We start from the raw sequence: 23686 nt of genomic DNA on the forward strand, positions 1-23686 counted from the left end.
GGTTTTTTTGCGCCTAACCCTCAACATGGGCATTACTAAAAAAAATGATTTGCAGTTGTATTGGTCCACAAATCCAATTCATCACATGCTGTGTTCTCTGCTGCCATAGCCAAGCGTAGATATGAGAGTATATAATGCGATTTATGCATTTCAATGACAATACACTCTGTTGTCCTCGGGGTGACCCTGAATTTGACCGGCTCTACAAAATTCATCCCCTTGTAAATCACCTTAACCACAAATGTGCAGATGTCTATACTCCCCAGCAAAACATCTGCGTTGATGAGTCCTTCATTAATTTTTCTGGCCACCTTGCATTCAAACAATTTCTCACCAGCAAGCGTGCCAGATATGGGGTCAGACCTGTATATCAGACCTGTGATTTGGGGGGGGGGGGGTGCTATCCTGGTATTTCAGGGCCTCCAAAACTGTGATAGGTAGTGAGGAAGTGAAATGAGGAAGTTATGCACCTTCAGGCTTTCAAAGTGGTCATTGGATTTCAGGCTCCTGAATGTGGCTAGGCTCCCAAAAAGTCTCACACATGGTATTCTCATACTCGGTAGAAGTAGCAGAATGCATTTCAGGGTGTAATTCCACATATACCCATGGCTTGTGTGAGAAATATATCATTTAAGTGTCAATTTTGTGTAAAAAAGAAAACTTGTGTAAAAAAAAAGGCATTGCACCAAAGAGGATTGCACAAAGAGTTCCACATTCATATGATTGGTGTTTTGGTGTCCAGGAATTCTGGTCAGTTTCTATCATTGCACCATGGAGAGTATTCTTCCCATCCACACTGCGGTGTAGTATGATGGCTGTAGGATGGAGGATAGGAAGTGTCGGTCTCGGGAGGAGAAATAAAGCACAGCGGATCATAGGTACAGATCTATCGAATTTGGACACAGCTATGCCAGCAGACTAAAAAAGAGAGCAAATGGCAGAGTGATCCATCCCGGTTACAGTGTGTTTGTATCTATGATAAATGACAGGCTAAACCCACCTGGAGACTTTCTCCACACCTGGAGTGTGCTGAGTTCTTGGAGAACGTCTACACAGTGTTTCCAGATTGGCTTTATCACCCCAACGAGCTCGCTCCAGTTCATGGATGTCATCATTATGTTTGGAGGATCTCACCAGTCAGGAGCCTTTCCTGTCATCCTACATGTTCCCTTCTGAGGATTGTTCTATCCTTCCAAACAAATGTATGAAATCATGGATGAGTCCTCCTTCTATGTGATCTAGAAGATCTTCAATCACAATGTCTTTATGGATGAAGTGGATGGCCCAGTTTATATATTATTTATTGCTTTACAGCTTTATTCCCTCCAGGATTCATTCTTTATTTATAGAACCATTCAAGGAAGTGTTCTTACTTTGAGAGATCTCCACCACCATTCCTCTGTGACCATTACATCCTTGTCATTTATGTCTAACATCTTCATTATGAGTGGATTGATACATATTCTTATACTTTAGGATGTATTTTTGCATATTTTACCCAAAAAGATCTGTTTTGGAGGTCTCTGTTTTATTATGTATTTTGTTTTTATCTTGTGTTCTGTGTCTTTAAGACTTTTCTATCTGTAGTAAAATATATTATATAAACAGTTGGTTGCATAAGAGTTAGGTTTATTGTTTCTTACTTTTTTTAGTTCTTTTTGATCTTCCCTGGTATCTCTGTAAGGTAGATACAATGCTGGAATGGGTATTAGGGATGTTTCTTGGGGCTGCAGTTCCTCTGAACTCCACAAGATGGTGACCTCATTTCTCCCCAGACAGGAAGTCTCCATGGAATACAAACAGAAAGTGATGTCAGGTTCAGACAGGAAGTGATGTCAGGTACAGACAGGAAGTGATGTCATGTACAGGCAGGACATTCCGAGAGGTGAGTTGGGAGGAAGCAGATCGGAGACATTTGTGGACGTGGCAGCAGAGGAGGTAATAAGTTGTTATTTCCTATTTACACCTAGTAACCCCCCCGTCATGTCCATCCTCTTCCTCCATAGTCACGTCAGTCCTCTTCCTCCATAGTCACGTCCGTCCTCTTCCTCCATAGTCACGTCCGTCCTCTTCCTCCATAGTCACGTCCGTCCTCTTCCTCCATAGTCACGTCCGTCCTCTTCCTCCATAGTCATGTCCGTCATCCTCCTCCATAGTCTCGTCCGTCCTCTTCCTCCATAGTCACGTCCGTCCTCTTCCTCCATAGTCACGTCCGTCCTCTTCCTCCATGGTCACATCCGTCCTCTTCCTCCATAGTCATGTCTGTCCTCTTCCTCCATAGTCATGTCCGTCCTCTTCCTCCATAGTCACGTCCGTCCTCTTCCTCCATGGTCACATCCGTCCTCTTCCTCCATAGTCATGTCTGTCCTCTTCCTCCATAGTCATGTCCGTCCTCTCCCTCCATAGTCACTGTGACGTCTTTTATCTCCAGCAGATGATGATACACACATATATAGTGTGGGAACCCAGATGAACCCCTTCAGGGGCAGAACATTCCCCCACTTCCGGGGCCGGAACATTCTCCTCATTGTGGAGATAAATTCTAGTAATATGGTCCTCTAAACAAACAGCACTGACAATAAATAGACAAGACAAGGACCATCCTGACCATACATGGCCTACAAAGGGCAATGATGACACTACACAGGCAGCCAATGGGCAATCATTACACTATGCAGCCAACACAATGATGGAGTGCCGGGGTCAGGAGTATGGAGCATAGAGCCCCTTACATTGCTGTATTTACTTTCCAGACCTCCTTACAGAACTCCTATCAGGAAAGGAAGACAACCTTCACCTTCTTAACATCTCATTATTTTTCAGTATACCAAGAGGAATGAAGGAGGGCGGTCTTTCCCCCCTTGGTGGGTACTTGTTCTTAGAGGAGGTCTCTTGGTACATTATTGACTAAAAGGTAGTCAGGGGTCAGTGCTGAACATCTTCAGGAGACACTCCAATACATTCCCATGACACAGGCTCTGGCAGTGCCCGGTGCTGGAATTCAGAGCCCCAGGAACCCACCACCACTCTGTACAATGTCCTGGATATCACAGTATACTTGGCAATGAAGAGAACTAACCCCTCCCTTATGTTGTTCTCTTCCTACCCACGATGGGCTGTCATTGGAGGGAAGAGAACAGACTCCTCCCCCAGAGCTCTCTATTACACCAGCACCATCCTCCTGCTATCCAATCCAATCCCTTCTCTTATTGCAGAGAGTGACAGTGACATCACTCCTGGCAGTCAGCAGGCTGCTAGAGATTGGAGCCTTGCAGTCAGAGTTCTGGCTATTAAAATCAGCAAATCCGGCCAAAAGTCAGCAAGTTCCCCTTCCTGGACCTCATGATGAGCCGACATTGACCTCACAGCACGGCCTCAGAGCAAACTAGTCATAGGAAGGATCGTATTTATCATTCCTTGTCTGCAGATCTAAAACTCATCAAAACCAGTTCAGAGACCAAACAAACCCAACAGAGAAAAGGGGATTTCTGATCTGGCAGGACAAGATAGTCCCAGGACCTCCAAGATGTAGCAAATACTAAACAGTTCAGATTAAATGTCTTCCCTTGGGGGGAGTAGTTCTTCAATGTCCAGCAACCCTCCTATTCCCCCCTCACATCCACATCCTATTATTGTGTGACCAATACCATCCAAATCATTCTTACTTTCATTTCCCAAAGTTATCCGTCTACAAGGAGACCTGTATAGATCACATGATGGCACCAATGAGGATGGAGGAGGACTGGAGTCACATGACTGAGATGATACTAAACCTCACCCTGGAGATCATCTACCTGCTGACCGGAGAGGTGAGGAGGATTCTGGGAGGTCACATGACATCACTCTTATCTCTATTAATAAAACACAGACCTGACCGGAGAGGTGAGGAGGATTCTGGGAGGTCACATGACATCACATCTCTATTAATAAAACAGACCTGACTGGAGAGGTGAGAAGGATTCTGGGAGGTCACATGACATCACTCTCATCTCTATTAATAAAACACAAACCTGACCGGAGAGGTGAGGAGGATTCTGGGAGGTCACATGACATCACTGTTATCTCTATTAATAAAACGTAGACCTGACTGGAGAGGTGAGGAGGATTCTGGGAGGTCACATGACATCACTCTTATCTCTATTAATAAAACACAGACCTGACCGGAGAGGTGAGGAGGATTCTGGGAGGTCACATGACATCACTCTCATCTCTATTAATAAAACACAGACCTGACTGGAGAGGTGAGGAGGATTCTGGGAGTCTAACATGATATTCCTATTGGTTCCTCAATACAGAGATTTCCTCTTCTGAAGTCAGGTGATCATATGACCATCACAGTGCCTCCATGTGACTCCCTAAACCCTGAGAGACACAACATGCAGAAGATTCTAGAAGTCACCAAGAAGATGATGGAGCTGCTGACAGGAGAGGTGAGCGGTGCCGGGAATTCTGGGACATTCTCCAGTAACAGACAAGGGATGTGTCTGGATGGTGACTGTATCATTGTGTGTGTCAGGTTCCTATAAGGTGTCAGGGTGTCACTGTCTATTTCTCCATGGAGGAGTGGGAGTATTTAGAAGGACACAAGGACCTCTACAAGGACGTCATGATGGACAATCAGCAGACTTTGGGTTTTGTGAAGATTGTAAGGAAGGAATTTCCCCGGAATGAGACGATATTGAAGCTCACCCTGGAGATCCTCAGCCTGCTGACTGGAGAGGTGAGTGTAATGAAGGGGTTAAATAAAGAAAAAATCCTCTTGTGCTGCCAAACCTAATATGATGAACTAAGAGTGTCTGCAAACACCAAACTGCGTTCCCACAACACTACAACATAAATGGAGAGATAAATAGTGCTGCGCTACTCACTAAAGCTAACCATAAAGTAAACACCTGACAGAGCCCCTAACTAAGGTGATAGAAGTGCATACCTAGAGAATCACCAAACACAAGGGGAGGAAAAGATCCAAAAACAATGGATGTCCTGCTAGGCAACACCAAATGTGAACAAACCAATGAGTGCAACTTCAACAAATGTGCAAATAGATAGTCTGAGTAATATATATCAAGGCATAAATAATAATATATATAACAAAGCACACAAAATATAAAGATAATAATATTCCATTAAACACCCGGCTGAGCCCTCAACACAGTGACAGTCTGTGAATAAATGTCTGTAAATGCAGGAAAAATCAAGATCTGTAATGCAGAAAAATCTTCAAATCAGCAGATATTCCACATGTGACTTGGAAGAATCCTCCACCAGCGAGCGTGCACGCTCCCCTCCCATTTTCATCTCGGAATATATGTAAAATGTGCTTTAATATCAACCCAAAATCCAACCAGCTCTCCTCTGTAAGTACTTTACTGTCTCCTCCAATTCCTCATCAGAAATCCGTGTTCAAAAAAAATCAAAGGACATCTCATAGTGTGATACGTCCATGTTTAATGTATAAAAACCGGGTATAGAATACTCAAAATCGGGCCGGCAGACCCATACAAGCATTGGTAATAACATACACAGGGACAGGTGTACCAAGATGGCGGCCGCCTGACCGGAAATGATGTCATCACACTTTCTTCATTACATAATGAATCGTGACTTCCTCAGGGACATGGATTTCTGATAGGGAATGGGAGGATGAGCCAGTAAAGTACTTGCAGAGGAGAGCTGGTTGGATTTCAGGTTGATATTAAAGCACATTTGATCTATATATATGTTTTGGACTTGTTGTTTTATTTTGTTTTTTGTCTGAGTATAGATCTATGTTTGTCCCAAGCATGTTTGATGATATTTGCTGTTGACTGGCTCACTACCTCTGCTGGAAGTTCACTCCAAGCATCAACTACTCTGTCAGTAAAATAATACTTTCTGAGATTAGTTGTGAACTTTCCTCCAGTTAGTTGGAGGTCATGTCCTCGTGTTCTTCATTTTGGTTTCATATTGAAAATCCTGCCCTCCTGAACCTTATTCACTCCCTTGTTGTATGTAAAGGTTTCAGTCATGTCTCCCCTTTCCCTTCTCTCCTCCAGACTGGACATGTTAAGTTCCTGAAGTCTCTCCTGATATGTTCTATCCCCCCCAGACCTTTCACCATTTTTATTCCCCGTCTCTGGACTCGTTCTATCTTATCAATATCTTCATGTAAGTGAGGTCTCCAGAACTGGACACAGTATTCTACATGAGGTCCAACTAAAGATCTACTGTATATAGGGGAATCAGGACCTCCTTCCTCCTGCTGGGGACCCCTACAGTGATATAAAGATCTATATAGAGGAATCGGGACCTCCTTCCTCCTGCTGGGGACCTCTACAGTGATATAAAGATCTATATAGAGGAATCAGGACCTCCTTCCTCCTGCTGGGGACCCCTACAGTGATATAAAGATCTATATAGAGGAATCGGGACCTCCTTCCTCCTGCTGGGGACCTCTACAGTGATATAAAGATCTATATAGAGGAATCAGGACCTCCTTCCTCCCGCTGGGGACCCCTACAGTGATATAAAGATCTATATAGAGGAATCAGGACCTCCTTCCTCCTGCTGGTGACCCCTACAGTGATATAAAGATCTATATAGAGGAATCAGGACCTCCTTCCTCCCGCTGGGGACCCCTACAGTGATATAAAGATCTATATAGAGGAATCAGGACCTCCTTCCTCCTGCTGGGGACCCCTCTAGTGATATATAGATCTATATAGAGGAATCAGGACCTTCTTCCTCCTGCCGGTGACCCCTCTAGTGATAGGATCTATATAGAGGAATCAGGACCTTCTTCCTCCTGCCGGTGACCCCTCTAGTGATAGGATCTATATAGAGGAATCGGGACCTCCTTCCTCCTGCTGGTGACCCCTCTAGTGATATAAAGATCTATATAGAGGAATCGGGACCTCCTTCCTCCTGCCAGTGACCCCTCTAGTGATATAAAGATCTATATAGAGGAATCAGGACCTCCTTCCTCCTGCCGGTGACCCCTCTAGTGATAGATCTATATAGAGGAATCGGGACCTCCTTCCTCCTGCCGGTGACCCCTCTAGTGATATAAAGACCTATATAGAGGAATCAGGACCTCCTTCCTCCTGCCGGTGACCCCTCTAGTGATATAAAGATCTATGTAGAGGAATCAGGACCTCCTTCCTCCTGCCGGTGACCCCTCTAGTGATATAAAGATCTATGTAGAGGAATCAGGACCTCCTTCCTCCTGCTGGTGACCCCTTTAGTAATATAAAGATCTATATAGAGGAATTGGTACCTCCTGCTGGTCACCCCTCTAGTAATATAAAGATCTATATAGAGGAATTGGGACCTCCTTCCTCCTTTATGGACCCCTCTAGTTATGCACTCTAGAATTCTATTCGCTTTCCCCACTGTTTGCTCATTTTGCAATCATCCGAAATAAGTACCCCTAAGTCCTTTTCCTCTGTATTGTTGGCCAACACTGTACCCCCAATGTTGTTCACTCCTAAGGGATTATTTTTCCCTGGGTGCATTATTTTACATTTAGAAACATTGAACTGAAATTTCCACTTCTCTGACCAATCTTCCAGCAATGCCAGATCCTGTTCCATGTTACAGACACCTCCAGGGATATCCTCCCTATTACACACCTTTGTGTCATCAGCAAAGAGACATCCCCTTACCCAACAACCCTTTAGTTCTATCCCTTACATATAGATTACATAGAACAGGTCCCAGTACAGAGCCTTGGGGTACACCACTAGTGACTGCTCTCTGTTCTGAGTGAACTCCATTTACAACCACACTCTGGTATCTATCCTTTATCCAGCTGCACATCCACTGAACCACCCAAGGGCTAAGTCCTAGCTTGTCCAACTTCTGTATTAGATCATTATGTGGAACTGTATCACATGCCTTGCTGAAATCAAGATATTCTATGTCCACAGCACCACCCTGGTCCAAATCATTGGTAATATAGTCAAAAAGTCCAATCAGATGAGTCTGCCATGGTCTGCCCCCAGTAAAGCCATGCTGCTTTGGATCCAGCAAGTTGTGTGTTTCTAGATGATCAATGATCCTTCCTTTCAGGAGTGATTCCATTAACATGACTACCACCGATGTTAGACTCACTGGCCTGTAATTGCCGGCTTCTACCTTGCTGCCCTTCTTGTGGATTGGTACAATATATGCTGTCCGCCAGTCATGGGGAACTTCTCCTGTTAGAAGAGATTGATTAAAAAGATCAGTTACTGGTCCAACGACTAGACCTCGAAGTTCTCTGAGATCTCTGGGATGATCCATCAGGGCCCATTGATTTATTAATCTTTAACTGAGCCAGTTCCCCTGCTGCCTCTGTCTCCGGAAATCCTAAAAATGATCCATCATTACTGGAACCAATATGATTTCCCAACTTATTATTGTTAGTATAATTTATTTCTGAGAAGACGGAACAAGAGTCATTGTTTAAGTGGTTTGCTACATCCAGGTCTCCCCCAACATAGGTGTGGTGCCCAGATTTCATGTTAGTGATCCCATCATATTTTTTCTATCACTAATGTACCTAAAAAAGGTTTTATCTCCTTTCTTCATAAATTTAGCAATTTCCTCCTCTTTCTGTGCTTTGGCAGCGCTGATAATGTGTTTGGCCTCCTTTTGTATATTTTTTTATCAGTTTTCTCTTCTGTTTATTCTTACTAACTTGCCTGACATATAATCTAGCTGCCTCCAGGATGGTAGACTCTATCAGTGCCCACTGATTACTTACTCCAGTCCTTTTACTCCAACCTTTCAACTCATTTTTTAGAAATTGACCCATTTCACCAAAATTTGTCTTTTTGGAATCTAAATCTTTTGTTTTTGATTTTTCAGTTCTTAATTTAATATCAAACCGAAGACATTGATGATCACTAGAACCCAAGTTTTCTTCCACCTCAATATTACACAGTTGATCCCCATTTGTCAGTACAAGGTCTAGAATATGATCACCTTGGGTTGGACTTTTTACTGTTTTAGAGAAGCCCCATTCAGTGGTTCCATTACATCCTTGCTCCTGCTTGTAATAGCAGTTTGAGAATTCCAGTTAATGTCAGGCGTGGTGACGTCACCCATAATGAAAACCTCCCCCGCCATTGCCATTTGAGTTATCTCATCAATCAAGAAGTCCTCCTAATCTTCAGCCTGTCCTGGGGGTCTGTATATGACACCAATTCAAAGGAAGATCCCTCTCTGGTTGGAAGGCAGACCCAGAGGGTTTCCAGTATTTCATTTGTTGTTTGAATTAATGTTCTCCTTATGCTATTTCTGACATATATGACAACTCCACCTCCCCTCCCCCTACTCTGTCTTTCCTGTATAGTGTATACCCTGGTATAGTTCCCAGTCTTTTGAATCCTTGAACCACGTCTCTGTAATTACAAGAAGGTCCAAGTGGTCCCCAGACATAAGAGCTGTCAGCTCACAAAGCTTGTTGCCTAAACTCGGAGCATTAGTGCAATGACATGACAAGCACTGCCATCTACTGCTGTATGTTTATCAGCAGAAACTGTAACTGAAGTGACCCCATCAGCCCCGTCCTGAGCAACACCAACCTCACATTTGTTTCAGCCTGCTGGGGACAGAAATGATCCTCAACAATGACATCTCTGCCCCCAATTCTCAGTTTAAATGCATGTCCAAAAACCTCCTAAATTCCATAGTAAGGAGCTGAGCGCCCTTGTGTGAGGGATGCAGACCATCTCTATTGTACAGCTCAATGTCAGACCACCTGATGGCATCATGACTAACAGAACCAAAACCTTCAGCTTTGCACCAATCCTTTCACCAAACATTGGACTCTGCTATACCAAGTACTTCCTCTTGTTGTCCATTATGGACAGGTAAGACCTCTTTGTATCACACAGAACTGTACAGGAGTCATGAAGAAATCTACCGACAATGACAGAAGAAGACCTCATCGTATGACCACAAGATCCTCGAGAATCCAGAATCCCATCACCATCCCCCCACCTCCATCCCTGATCCCTACAAGACAGAAGACACAGAAGATTCTAGAAGTCACAGAGAAGATGATGGAGCTGCTGACAGGAGAGGTGAGCGGTGCCGGGAATTCTGGGACATTCTCCAGTAACAGACAAGGGATGTGTCTGGATGGTGACTGTATCATTGTGTGTGTCAGGTTCCTATAAGGTGTCAGGGTGTCACTGTCTATTTCTCCATGGAGGAGTGGGAGTATTTAGAAGGACACAAGGATCTCTACAAGGACGTCATGATGGACAATCAGCCGCCCCTCACATCACCGGGTAAGAGGAGACTTTATTGTAAAGGAGAGAGCAGTACGGAGGATCCACCTAGATCCCCCATCATCTGATAAACACATAGAAACAATGGATTCAGTCAGTGTGTGTGTTTCCTACAGATGGATCCAGTCATGGGAACCCACCAGAGAGATGTCCCCGTCCTCTGTATTTCCGGGATTCCACACAGGAAGGTCACACCATCCCTCCCCATTGCAAGGTTGGTGGGATGGAGCATCTAGAACATGGATTCATAGAGACAATGTGTGGATGTTTATGTGACCTTACATTTTACAGATGATATTTTCTCTCATTTCCTTGATTTAGAGTGGAGATCCAATCGATATAGAATTTGAGGTGAAAGCAGAAGAAGAAGAGGCGTATGTGAGGGATGATCAGCAGTCTATGGAGGAGGATGGAATAACGGGGACATTTATAGAGGAGGACACTCCTACAGAGATCAGCACAGGTGGGTCATGAACACTAAATCCATTCCTCCACCCATACTGCTCACTGATTGGTCCAGAGTAGGGCGGGGACTGGGTGATATCAGCCTGTAATCCCCTGGTCACTTTCCTGAGCTGTGTTCCCCGTCCTGTATTCCTGGATTTCTCTCGGATAATCTTCCTTCTCTGTGCTGCAGACACAATTTATGTCTCTAGACTGGATTTATGGAGGTTCTGGGGTTCAGCTGGCAGCAAAAAGTTGATGTTCCACATAGGTGTTGGTTGACCTGAGACATGTGTATTGGGTCTTTTGCCACATGTCAGGTCTAGTAAAATCTGTGACCAATCATTTTTGCTAGGGTTACTTTGTTGTCTGCTGGCTGTGCCGGGTGGAGGGATGTGTCTGTATAGTCTCAGACCCAAGTCACTGAATGCAGTCTCAGCAGATGGGAGGGAGCGGCGTGGGACCTCTGCAGCTTGTCTCATGTGGACATCTAGGCCACCACTGATTGCTGAATACCAAAATTATGAGTCCTGACCCTTACACTGTATAATTTATATTGTACATTACATCCTCCTGACCCCTGCACTATATACTCTATGTTGTACATTACATCCTCCTGACCCCTGCACTATATACTCCATGGTGTACATTACATACTCCTGACCCCTGCACTATATACTCTGTGTTGTACATTACATACTCCTGACCCCTGCACTATATACTCTATGTTGTACATTACATACTCCTGACCCCTGCACTATATACTCCATGGTGTACATTACATACTCCTGACCCCTGCACTATATACTCTGTTGTACATTATACTCCTGACCCCTGCACTATATACTCTATGTTGCACATTACATACTCCTGACCCCTGCACTATATACTCTGTTGTACATTACATACTCCTGACCCCTGCACTATATACTCTATGTTGCACATTACATACTCCTGACCCCTGCACTATATACTCTGTTGTACATTACATACTCCTGACCCCTGCACTATATACTCTATGTTGTACATTACATACTCCTGACCCCTGCACTATATACTCTATGTTGTACACTACATACTCCTGTCCCCTGCACTATATACTCTATGTTGTACATTACATACTCCTGACCCCTGCACTATATACTCTATGTTGTACATTACATCCTCCTGACCCCTGCACTATATACTCTATGTTGTACATTACATCCTCCTGACCCCTGCACTATATACTCTATGTTGTACATTACATACTCCTGACCCCTGCACTATATACTCTATGTTGTACATTCCACACTCCTGACCCCTGCACTATATACTCTGTTGTACATTACATAGTCCTGACCCCTGCACTATATACTCTATGTTGTACATTACATACTCCTGACCCCTGCACTATATACTCTATGTTGTACATTACATACTCCTGACCCCTGCACTATATACTCTATGTTGTACATTACATACTCCTGACCCCTGCACTATATACTCTATGTTGTACATTACATACTCCTGACCCCTGCACTATATACTCTATGTTGTACATTCCATAGTCCTGACTTCTGCTCTCCCCCTCCCCCCACTGCTATATATACACATAATATGGATTCTCTTTTGTTCCCCCCCATTTCCTCCCAGCTGGACATTTTATATCGGATGATGTGACTGGAGCACAGACTTTTACATGGTGATAATAATGTGATAACATCCTCCAACTTTGGACCCTTAAACAGAAAGTGATAATGAGGGAGGAGTCAATACCCCAATGATGGTGGTCTTCAGGATCAGTCCAGTCTTCATCTTGGTTGTTCTCCCCCCATCCTCACTCTCTGACCTCTGGTGGGGCTCAGCCCCGCTGTTCTTCATGACTAAATCATGGACTAAATAAGGAAGTGCAGTACTTCTTGTGTTGGGAAGATGGCGATGAGTGATAGAGGGGGTGGGGACCCTTGTCCTATAATCCCCTCATCACTGTCCCTCCTATAAAAGACAGTTCTGGTTGTTTCCTCACTCTCTGACTAAGGTCCATGAATAAAGAAATGACCTGGTAGGAGATCAGAGGAGCCATTTCCTAGTTCCCTTGAGGGTGGAATTGTAAGCTCCTCAGAGACCAAGCTGCCTGATGTGGGCGGAGTCCTGGTTTGGGGGAACCAATCAGCTCCTGTCTAGTAATCCTCTTTGTCTTTGTATTTTAGTCCATGGCCGGGAGATGAGGAAAACCTCCGAGGATTGTCTCACTTTGTCTCCAGACTGGAAAGTAGAAGATGAGGACATCACACAGTATAGTCCAGGAGAAAACCCGGCTCCCTCCAATGTCCATCCGGCACCACCCAGTGTAGATGGACCATCGGATTCCTCGTATCCTGAGGAACCTCAGACTGTGCGGGACCGGGCCGGCCTTACAACAGGGAAGAGCTTGTCCTGTACTGAGTGCGGGAAGAGGTTCCATTCTACATACCATCTTAATGTGCATAAAAGATCTCACACGGGGGAGAAGCCGTATTCCTGTCCTGAGTGTGGGAAATGTTTTTCAGTGAAGTCCAGTCTTTGCACACATCAAAGATCTCACACAGGGGAGAAGCCATATTCCTGTGCTGAGTGCGGGAAATGCTTTTCAGTGAAGTCTATCCTTGACAAACATCAGCGAACTCACACGGGAGAGAAGCCAAATTCTTGTCCAGAGTGTGGGAAATGTTTTTCAGTGAAGTCCCATCTTTACCAACATCAGAGATCTCACACAGGGGAGAAGCCATATTCCTGTGCTGAGTGCGGGAAATGTTTTTCAGTGAAGTCTATACTTTTCATACATCAGCGATCTCACACAGGGGAGAAGCCGTATTCCTGTCCTGAGTGCGGGAAATGTTTTTCAGTGAAGTCCCATCTTTACAAACATCAGAGATCTCACACTGGGGAGAAGCCGTATTCTTGTTCTGAGTGTGGGAAATGTTTTGTACAAAAATCAGATCTTGTCACACACTGGAGATCTCACACGGGGGAGAAGCCACATTGCTGTAATCATTGTGGAAAATGTTTTTCAATGACCTCCCATCTTTATTCACATCAGAGATCTCACACGGGGGACAAGCTCTATTCTTGTTCCGAGTGCGGGAAATGTTTTTCACGTAAATTCCATATTTCCATACATCAGAGATCTCACACGGGGGAGAAGCCATATTCCTGTCCTGAGTGTGGGAAATGTTTTTCACGGACATCCAGTCTGTACAGACATCAGAGATCTCACACAGGGGAGAAGCCACATTCCTGTCCTGAGTGTGGGAAATGTTTTTCACGGAAGTCCCATCTTTCCGGACATAAGAGATCTCACACAGGGGAGAAACCATATTCCTGTCTTAAGTGCGGAAAATGTTTTTCAAAGAACTCCAATCTTCATGAACATCTAAGATCTCACACGGGGGAGAAGCCATATTCCTGTCCTGAGTGCGGGAAATGTTTTTCACGGAAGTCCCATCTTTCCAAACATCAGAAATCTCACACGAGGAAGAAGCCACTTTTCTGTCCTGAGTGAGGGAAATGTTCCTCACTAAAGTCCTGTCTTCCTGTACATCAGGGGTCCCACACAACCCTGGAGGTGTATTAGTGCCTTGAGTGTGGGAAATGTCTTCTAGATGAATGTTGCTGGACATCCCAGCTCTCATGTGGGGAAGAAGCACACCCTGATATACACCTCAGATATACTCCATGGCTGATCTTTATCATGGAAGAAACAGTCCATAAGGAGATCAGAGGTCCCCAAAGCCATGGATGAAGTGTGGGACCGGGTTGGCCATTGATATCAGGAGAAGACGTTTTCAATGTATTTTCCATGAATGGAAGACATTCCAGCAGCTCAGATGTGATCCTAATAACATTGGTTCCCCCATTCACACAGGAGGAATGGACATGAACTCTCACTGAGGGAATTGCTATACAAACATTCTATGAATAGACCCCCAAATGTCAGGAGATGTTTCTATAAAGACGGGAAGTATGGAGCAGAGAAATGAATAGACCTCCCAGCAATGGTATTACCAGGCTGCAGCTAGGGGGAGCTCTAATGTCACCCCAGCAGAGGGATCCCATCTAGCCCACATTAACCCTCTCACTGCCAGAGCTGTTTCTGCATGATTTTGCACACATGGGAAAATGCAGATTTTGGTCCTGAAGATGAGATAAACCCCCAAACATCTATTCTGTGACATCAGAGGCCCTGGAGAATAAAATGGTGGTGATTGTTAAGGTGTTCCCCGTACACAGATTCCCCTTCATATCCGCCTTTATTTCCTCCTTTCCCCCATTTTCTATGTTGGGATCTTTTCTACAATACTTTGTTATAATAATGGAACACGTTGTGTATTGTATTGTACACCAATAATAATGACTCCGCCCCCACATTCCAGACAAGGGATCTTCCTGACCAATCGGATTTCTTCCTTTACTATTTCCTGATTTTTATGCTTCAATCTTGTTAAATGTAAAATTATAATAAAACATTTATTGAACAAAAACTATTGTGTGTGTCGGTGCAATGACGGCAAACTTCAATATAGAACATTGCTCCTCGGTGACACCTCACACCCTTCAATAACGGCGCAGAGTGCGGGGGTCAGCAGTATATCATATACAGCCCGCCATACAGAGTGCAGAGGGGGGCTGTAGTGTGTCCCCCCTCCTGATCCATACCAGGCCACATGTCCACAACATGGGGGTCACCTTACCAGGGGGGTCACCTTGGCATAGCACCTTGTCACCTTGGCTGGTGGCTGTGGGGATCTGTGGGTGGGGGTCATATTGGATTCTGTAAACCCCCTTTAATAACAAGGGGCCCCCATATACCGTTCCCCCATGTGAATGAGTATGGGGTATATAGTACCTGACAATAGCACCAGCCCAATGACAGCTCCCTAAACTGTCATCATCTACATAAGTGAAGGGACAGGGATGGTGGGACCTTATTGCCCAAATGTGACCAGTGACCATATTTGGTCAGTGATGTCACTGCTATCCCCCCCCCCTTCCTTACATGGCAGGGATTCCCAATGACATCACTGATTCCTGGGGGTGTGGCCGCTGTACCCCTCCATGTCTTCCTCAGGCACCAGTGACAGCGGGAAGCTGTTATATATAGAAGTGGTAGAAATGTCTCTTCTATATGTGATGATCGGCTCCTGCAAAACACGGGACCGGAACAGGCAAAGTTTGGTTTGTACTGTCGTCTCATCCCTACTCTCCGACAACTAAACCCAGAGATCATCCCAAGTGGTCATTGTATTTGTCCCTTACATTGGTGACCAATGGGAGAAGGACCCCTTATATCAGTGGTCAGTGTAGTGGTCCCTTACATTGGTGACCAATGGGAGAAGGACCCCCTTATATCAGTGGTCAGTGTAGTGGTCCCTTACATTGGTGACCAATGGGAGAAGGACCCCCTTATATCAGTGGTCAGTGTATCAGCCCCTTACATTGGTAACCAATGGGAGAAGGACCCCCTTATATCAGTAGTCAGTGTAGTGGTCCCTTACATTTGTGACCAATGGGAGAAGGACCCCTTTATATCAGTGGTCAGTGTAGCGGTCCCTTACATTGGTGACCAATGGAATGAGGATGCCCTTATATCAGTGGCAGTGTAGTGGTCCATTACATTGGTGACCAATGGGAGAAGGACCCTCTTATATCAGTGGTCAGTGTAGCGGTCCCTTACATTGGTGACCAATGGAATGAGGATCCCCTTATATCAGTGGTCAGTGTAGTGGACCCTTACATTGGTGACCAATGGGAGAAGAACTCCCTTATATCAGTTGTATTGTAGTGATCCCTTACATTGTTGACCATTGGGAGAAAAATCCCCATACATTATTGACCAGAGTAGTGGTCCTTTACATTGATGACCAATGGGAGAAGGATTCCCCTATATCAGTGGTCAGTTTAGTGGTCCCTTACATTTGTGACTGATTGAAGAAGGATTCTCTTTTATCAGTGGTCAGTGTAGTGGTCCCTTACAAAAGACTGGAAAGTCTAGAAAAACTTAATATGAACAAATCACCAGCACCAGATGGCTTGCACCCCTCAAAGTCCTCAAAGAATGTAGCCAGGTCATTGACTGCTATTCCTAGTCTTTAGGAAAGCTTACTGACCAGAGTGGTGCCAGCAGATTGGTGAAAAGCTAACATGGTTCCAGTATTCCAGAAAGGGCCAAGATACATATCTGGAAACTCCAAGCCAGTCAGCCTAACATCAATAGTTTGTAAACTATTGGAGGGATGATAAGGGACCATATCCCAGAATTATGTCCCAGAATTAGCTGATGAAAATAGTATCATTAGTACCCAGCATGGATTTATGAAAAAAGATTGTTCTTGCCAGACCAGCTTATTAACAATCTATGAGGAGGTGAGCTGTAATCTGGATAAAGGACCCCCGTGGATGTAGTGTATCTAGACTTCACCAAACATCTGACACGATACCCCATAAATGCTTAATCCACAAATTGAGGCATGTTGGTGTTGACAATAGTGTATGTACATGGATAGAAAACTGGTCACTGGGTGCATACAAAGGGTGGTGATAAATATACCTCTGAATGGTCTGAGTTATAAGTGGGGTACCCCCGGGCTCTGTTCTGGGTCCAATTCTGTTCATAAATGATATAGAGGTCGGTATAAGTAGTTCAGTCTCAGTGTTTGCTGGCGATACAAAGCTAAGCAGAGCAATAACTTCACAGCAGGATATAGAAACTTTTCAATAAAATAAAGGGGTGACAACTACATGGCAAAGGAGGTTTCATGTAGGAAAATGTAATGTACTTGGGGGCTAAAAATATGAATGCAAGCTACACGCTAGGGGATGAACCTCTGGGGGAATCGAGGATGGAGAAGGATCTGGGGGTCCTAGTGGATCACAGACTCAGCAATGACATGCATACCAAGCCGCATCAAGCAAGGCCAGCAGAATATCAGCATGAATTCAAAAGGGAATTTACTCCGGAGATAAAACGATAATTCTCCCACTTTACAAAATGCTGGTTTGGACACATCTGGAGTATGACATCCAGTTCTGGTCACCAGTCCTCAGGTTGGATGTGCTGGAACTGGAGAAAGTCCAGAGAAGGGTAACAAAGCTAATAAAGGGTCTGGAAGACCTCAGTTATGAGGAATGACTACAAACATGAAATGTATTCTCCTTGGAGATGAGATCCTTCAGAGGAGATATGATAATGATATAGAAATATATTTGTAACATAAATGTGGGAGTCGGGTAGTTCTGCCAGTAGCTGAGATGTGACGTGATCTGTAGAAGGATGTGATTGTAGATCTAGTTTCATTCCGTGTTTTTAGAGATGCAGTATTCAGTAATCAGTCAGAGACATATGGTCACCAATTAGCATTGGAAAGGACAGAGCAGCTTCTAGGCCAGGAGAGACACCGAGATGCCAATAGAACTCATCCATGTAGACATGGATTTCTCACCTTCCTGAGCCTGAAACAAGAGCTCTAGCCATTTTGGCTACAAGAACCAGCAGGAGACCGGAGAGAAGGCTCCAGAATGTCTGCCAGCTCTGATTTATACCAACAGATCAGAGGAATCTATTTCAAGTCTCATAAAAGCCAAAATATTAGTTGCAGAGAGATGAAAATAATTCCTTCTGATTGGACACATTTTAGACTCCATGTCCATGTAAAACTGTATTTGTAGCCTCTGTAGAATCCTGGAGAAACACACAAAACAGTTATATGGCGCCTGATTGCGACAGCTGAACAGTGATTGGTACTGTCATGATCGGACTGATGTGCTGGTGTCAGAAATCCTATTCCTGACCAAACTATAAGAGTCGTTTCTGGCCCATTGAATCCAGGTCACTTCAGAACACAGAATGTCCTGTGGGCTGGTACAGAAACATCCCCCAGGGTTAATTGGCTAAGGGCTAAAGTCCAACCCACATTCATATTTCATAAATTGAGGAGCCTGAGATATGGGTGGGGTGATTCCTATGGAACCGGTACAACTGGGGAATTGCAGACAATTCTGACATGCTTCTGTCTCGGGATAAACCGCGATAACGTTTATTTCTGTTTATATCCCATTTATTTTCATAGTGAATAGCCAACTCTGTGTGTCTTGTCTTTTTTGTAATTCCTTTTCTTTTATACATATTTCATGCACTGCCCACTTTCGGGATACTACATTATAAAATGAATAAGTGAGTTCTGTGTACTAAGCTCGGGCTCATATCTCTGGAGAGATTGTTATATTGTAGCGTTTATGTGCTCAGTCTAAGTTAATTGCCAATCTGTCTGCAATTGTACTGAGTGTTGGCAAATTGCCTGCAGATTGTAAAGTAGCAGATCTGCCAGATGGAGATCTGTGTGTGTGTGTGTGTGTGGTGGCCCAGCAGACTAGTCTGTGGATAAACTGTTAGGTGGTGGCAAGCTAAAGTGTGGTGTGTCTGGTGTGGGGGTGTGTGGATAGTGGAAGAGTGATTACCAGGGTTCTAGCTTGTAGGATAGCTGGAGGAATCCTAGCAGGGTGTTCTAATTGCTAGATTGCTCCTCAGAGCCCTGAGAATGTGTTCCGTGACAGTGTCATATTATTCTGGTGGTGTGCACTGCTCGGGCCTAGAGTGTTCTGATTGGACCACCAGTACCTGTGTCATATTAATCTGATGGTGTGCACTGCTGGGGCCTAGAGTGTTCTGATTGGACCACCGGTAGCTGTGTCATATTCATCTGGGGGAGACATTTTGGGTGCCTAGCTGTGTACGGAGGCTGAAAACCAGTGACCACCTTCAGACTTTTAAGAACTGAAATTTTCACTACCTATCACAGTTTTTGGAGGCCCTGAAATGCCAGGATAATAGAAGCACCACCCAAATGACCCATGTTTAGAAAGTAAACACCCCAAGGTATTTGCTGAGAGGCATGATGAGTCTTTACTTTAATGAGAGGCATGAAGATTTTTATTTTTTGCCACAAGTTTTTGGAAAATGACAATATATATCTTTTTTACACAAAGTTGTCACTTTAGTGAGATATTTCTCACACATGACATGGGTATATGTGGAATTGCACTCCAAAATACATTTTGCTACTTCTCCAGAGTATGGGAATACAACATGTGTAAGACCTTTTGGGAGCCTAGCTGCATATGGGGGTCAAAAACTAATGACCACCTTCTGGCTTTCAAAGGGCATAAATTCCTCATTTCACTTTCTCACTACCTATCACATGGCGCTGTTTACATCAGGCAAAACCGTAAATAAATAAATGCTCATCACTTCTGGTTTCTTAGATCATGGAGAAGATTGGAGTCATGCCGGTACATCGCCGGTCCTTGTTGGGCACATATGCAATGTTCTTTTTTTGATACAGCATGTGGGCTGAACAACAACAAAAAAATTAATAACCTAACAGATTCCTCCATTCACATTGATCGATGTGGATGAAGAAATCTTTGGCAGAAAAAGGATAATATGCCCACCATTAGAATCTACCACCCTGCATCCTCCCATTTCTAGTGTTGGGCATGCATGCAATGTTCTTTTTTTCATTTAGCTCATTTTCATTTCATTCATCAATCGATGTGGATGGAGAAATCTTTGCCAGAAAAAAGTAAAAAAAATAGTCCCGAGCATAGGCGTGGATCGGCCCACTGACTACCCCAGACCCCTCATGCTTGGGCATAAAGTACACATTTTCTTTTTTAACTGCGGATAACAAATGTCCTCCTGCAGCACTGAAGGCACTGACCTCTGTATTCTGAGAGCAGCACCCTACTGCTGTCAGAATACACACAATAAGCAGGCTTTCTCCCCCTTTCCATGTTGGGTGGTAAAGAGCTGTTGGGGGAGGCCCCTACTATTAGGCTGCACTGCACCACAGCAGCCAATTCCAAGATTTAATAAGTGTCTAAAGTGGCATCCTTGTATAGAAATGTCCTCATACAAATAGTACCCCTTCCAGGAGTAAGGGTGACACCAAGCCCCATACTATCTTGAAATTGCTCCCCATGTAGTCTGGGCATTCGGGGGCTCCACTTCACTGCTTTTCCCCTCATAAACTCTAACATTGTATGTATAGCCTATCACCCTCTCACTGAGCTGATACATTTTGACCCCAGATCTGACACACTTACTGAGGAGATATTGCTTGAATACAAGGTGACCAGAAGAATTAATGAAGGACTCATTTAAGCAGATGTTTTGTGGGGGCGTATACACATCTGCACATTTTTGGGACTAGTAGTTTACAAGGAGCCAACTTTTGTGGAGCTGATCATAGTCAGGGTCACCCCGAGGACGGCAGAGTATTGTCATTAAAATGCATGAAAAGCATTATATTCTCATATCTATGCCTGGCCATTGCAACAGAGAACTCGAGCATATGATGAGTCGGGTCTGTGGACCAATATGATTGCAATTCATTCTTTTTTATAATGCCCATGTTGAGGGTTAGGCCTCAAAGTTTTAAACTCAGAAACCATAATACGTTTCCAATTGAATGGTCTGGCAAGGTACGAATTCAGGTTGGTGGCCATGTACTTATCAGCATAAAGATTGCTTTAGTCCACAATCAAATTATACAGTTCGTCTGTGAAAAACAGCTATGAATAATTCAAGGGGAGTAGGTAAATTTGCTGTTTCCACATGAATTCCAGGTTGGACAGCGAATGGGGGAAGTACGGGTGCTGTAGAATTTGAGGACTGCCAATTGTAACGAACTAGCTCATCAGAGCTGGAAGCGGAGTTCTTCTTTTTCTTGTTCCTTCTGTTATTTGAGGTATTCCTGGATCATTCCTCACATCCCCCCTTTCCAGTCCTGAGAGACCAACGTTATCTCCTGACAGATGGTGGGGGTCAGCCCAGGAGTAACATTCCTGGTGGGGCCAGCAGGCTGGGAAAACTGTCACCTTTCTCACCTACGTCTGATAAGGCCGCATTTCTCAGAGGGCTGGGAAGCATTGACCCAAAACGGCGTAAGCCCCACACATTATCAAACTGACCAGAGTAATTGCACATTCCTCAGGTCAACTGTATGTTTCATGTCCTGTATTATGAAGCTATAGTTAATTCAGAGTTTCCCACTGACCACTCCCAAAACGTGTAGTCAGAGCCCCCCCCCTTTGAGAGGGACTTTTAAGAAGAGACAAGTGAGTTAGAGCTTGACACACAGACACACACAGAGATCTCCCAGCAACATCGTAACAAAAGGAGATCAAGAAATCACCCTGTTCTATAACTTTGATCTGCAAACCCAGGCATATGGGCAAGTAACTTAGCCCTGTAATCTTCTTCCTAATTATCTCTTTGCTGTGTCTTTATATACATATATATATATTTTTGTGACATCTCTTTGTAAATATTGTATTGCACCTGTTTTGACCCTTTTAGTAATAAATCTTTCTTTCTGAAAGTGTTAAACTGTTTCTAAGCGCTTACTTGCAATTCACGAATCCCTGCCTTTGAAGAGACGCTACTGTTTGTTATATCTCTGTATAGCAGGTCCGCGGGCCGTGCTATATAGATCAATATTTCAATCATTATAGTGTATATTTGGTAACGGGAGTTTCCCAGTCTCCGACAAAAGTGGTGGTGGCAGTAGAGGGTTAGTTGCGTAATTAACCCGACCCAGTAACAAGCGCATTTAGGGTGCAGGCACTGATTGTAGTCCATTAGCTGGACAATCGCTGTGCAGGGTGCAGCTGGGTGGGGCCTTGTTGCGCGCGTCACACTGCGGTTTTAGATCGGCCAGTCCTTCGGTTACGAGTTTGGTGAGAAGGTCTGGGGTCTGACACCGTGGGAGTGACGTATTACTGTTAGTCGCGGTCGTGCAATTGTCGCCTGTTGGTGGCGGCGATCGTGGATTCGTGACACCAATCAGGATTTTCAAACACATCTGGATGGACACTATGGGCTCTATGAGCCTGTGTGCAAATTCTTGGCGGCTGCGGGATGCTACTAGTGCTAGTCACCTCACCAACTTGGACTGCTCTTCTGGGACTCACCACATCCTCATGAGATGCTGCAGTGCTGGTGTGTAAAAGGCCAGGATATACTAGGCTGCCGGTGCCCACCAGCTCACAAAAAGGTAGTGCAATACTTGTTCTGGAACTCTGCTGCATATGAGAATAATCATGCATTTTTAGCAGCTCAGCAACCTAGTCATGGAGTCAGGTACACCTGACCTTAGCAGGAACCTCTTCTCCATCATCTGAGCTATCTTTCAGGATGCCACTGCATTCTACAGGTTTGTATTCTGAGCCTGATGCTGACAGAACTCCCCTTCACTCTCCTCTGACATACTCGGAATCCTGTAGGCCTCTTCACTAATGTATTTTTCTTTGGACATTTTGGCCACTAAAGTTATAGGTACGTAGTACGACTCACGGGAAAAAGAGCACCTGGCTGTCAGGGACTGCTTGAACCGCTACAAATAAAATTTACCTGCAAGTGCTAGCAGAGATCAGGCCTGATCCTGCTAATGCTGCAGTTTTGTGTGCAATGTATCAGAGGGGACAGTGATCTACTGACACTGCACTTGGGGGGGCTGAATGCAAGTACTGGAGGCTGACCCTGCAAACGCTGCATTTTTGGGGACACTATACTATTGTTTATGCTGGTATAGTTCTGATCAAAGATACTGATCCCTTCAGACACTATACTAGCAATGGCAGTTATAGCGTGTCTGTGATAGTGTGGCAGGCAATCAGAGAGATAGCTGTGGATGGTGGTAATGTGGTGGACAATCTGATGCTATCTGGGAGGGACACTGATGCTATCTGACATCACCTGTGACACTAATACAGTAAAACAAAATCTGTAAACTGTACTAATGACACTGGTGAAAGGGCAGTGAAAGGGTTAACTGGAGGGTGATCAAGTGGTTAAATGTGCTTGCCTAGGTGTTAGTAAGTGTAGGTGTGCTGTTTGCACTCACATAGGCCTGCTCTCTGGGGGGCTCCAGGAGTGAAGATCCATGCAGTTCCTTTGTCTCTGT

General features: G+C 44.5%; 1 protein-coding gene across 1 annotated transcript in view; it reads left to right on the plus strand.

Moving 5' to 3' along the window:
- LOC149460684 (uncharacterized) overlaps positions 1-15199 on the plus strand; it is a 135981-nt gene extending 120782 nt beyond the window's left edge. Inside the window, exon 6 of the mRNA XM_089679368.1 lies at positions 12862-15199. Coding sequence (XP_089535494.1) covers positions 12862-14226 — 1365 coding nt within the window. The 3' untranslated portion in view covers positions 14227-15199. The remainder of the gene's footprint in view (positions 1-12861) is intronic.
- Positions 15200-23686: the final 8487 nt, after the last annotated feature.

This window comes from Staurois parvus, unplaced genomic scaffold (genome assembly GCF_062004578.1).
Source record: "Staurois parvus isolate SC_StPar_1 unplaced genomic scaffold, SC_StPar_1.0 ptg000222l, whole genome shotgun sequence".
NCBI classification, from domain to species: Eukaryota; Metazoa; Chordata; class Amphibia; order Anura; family Ranidae; genus Staurois; species Staurois parvus.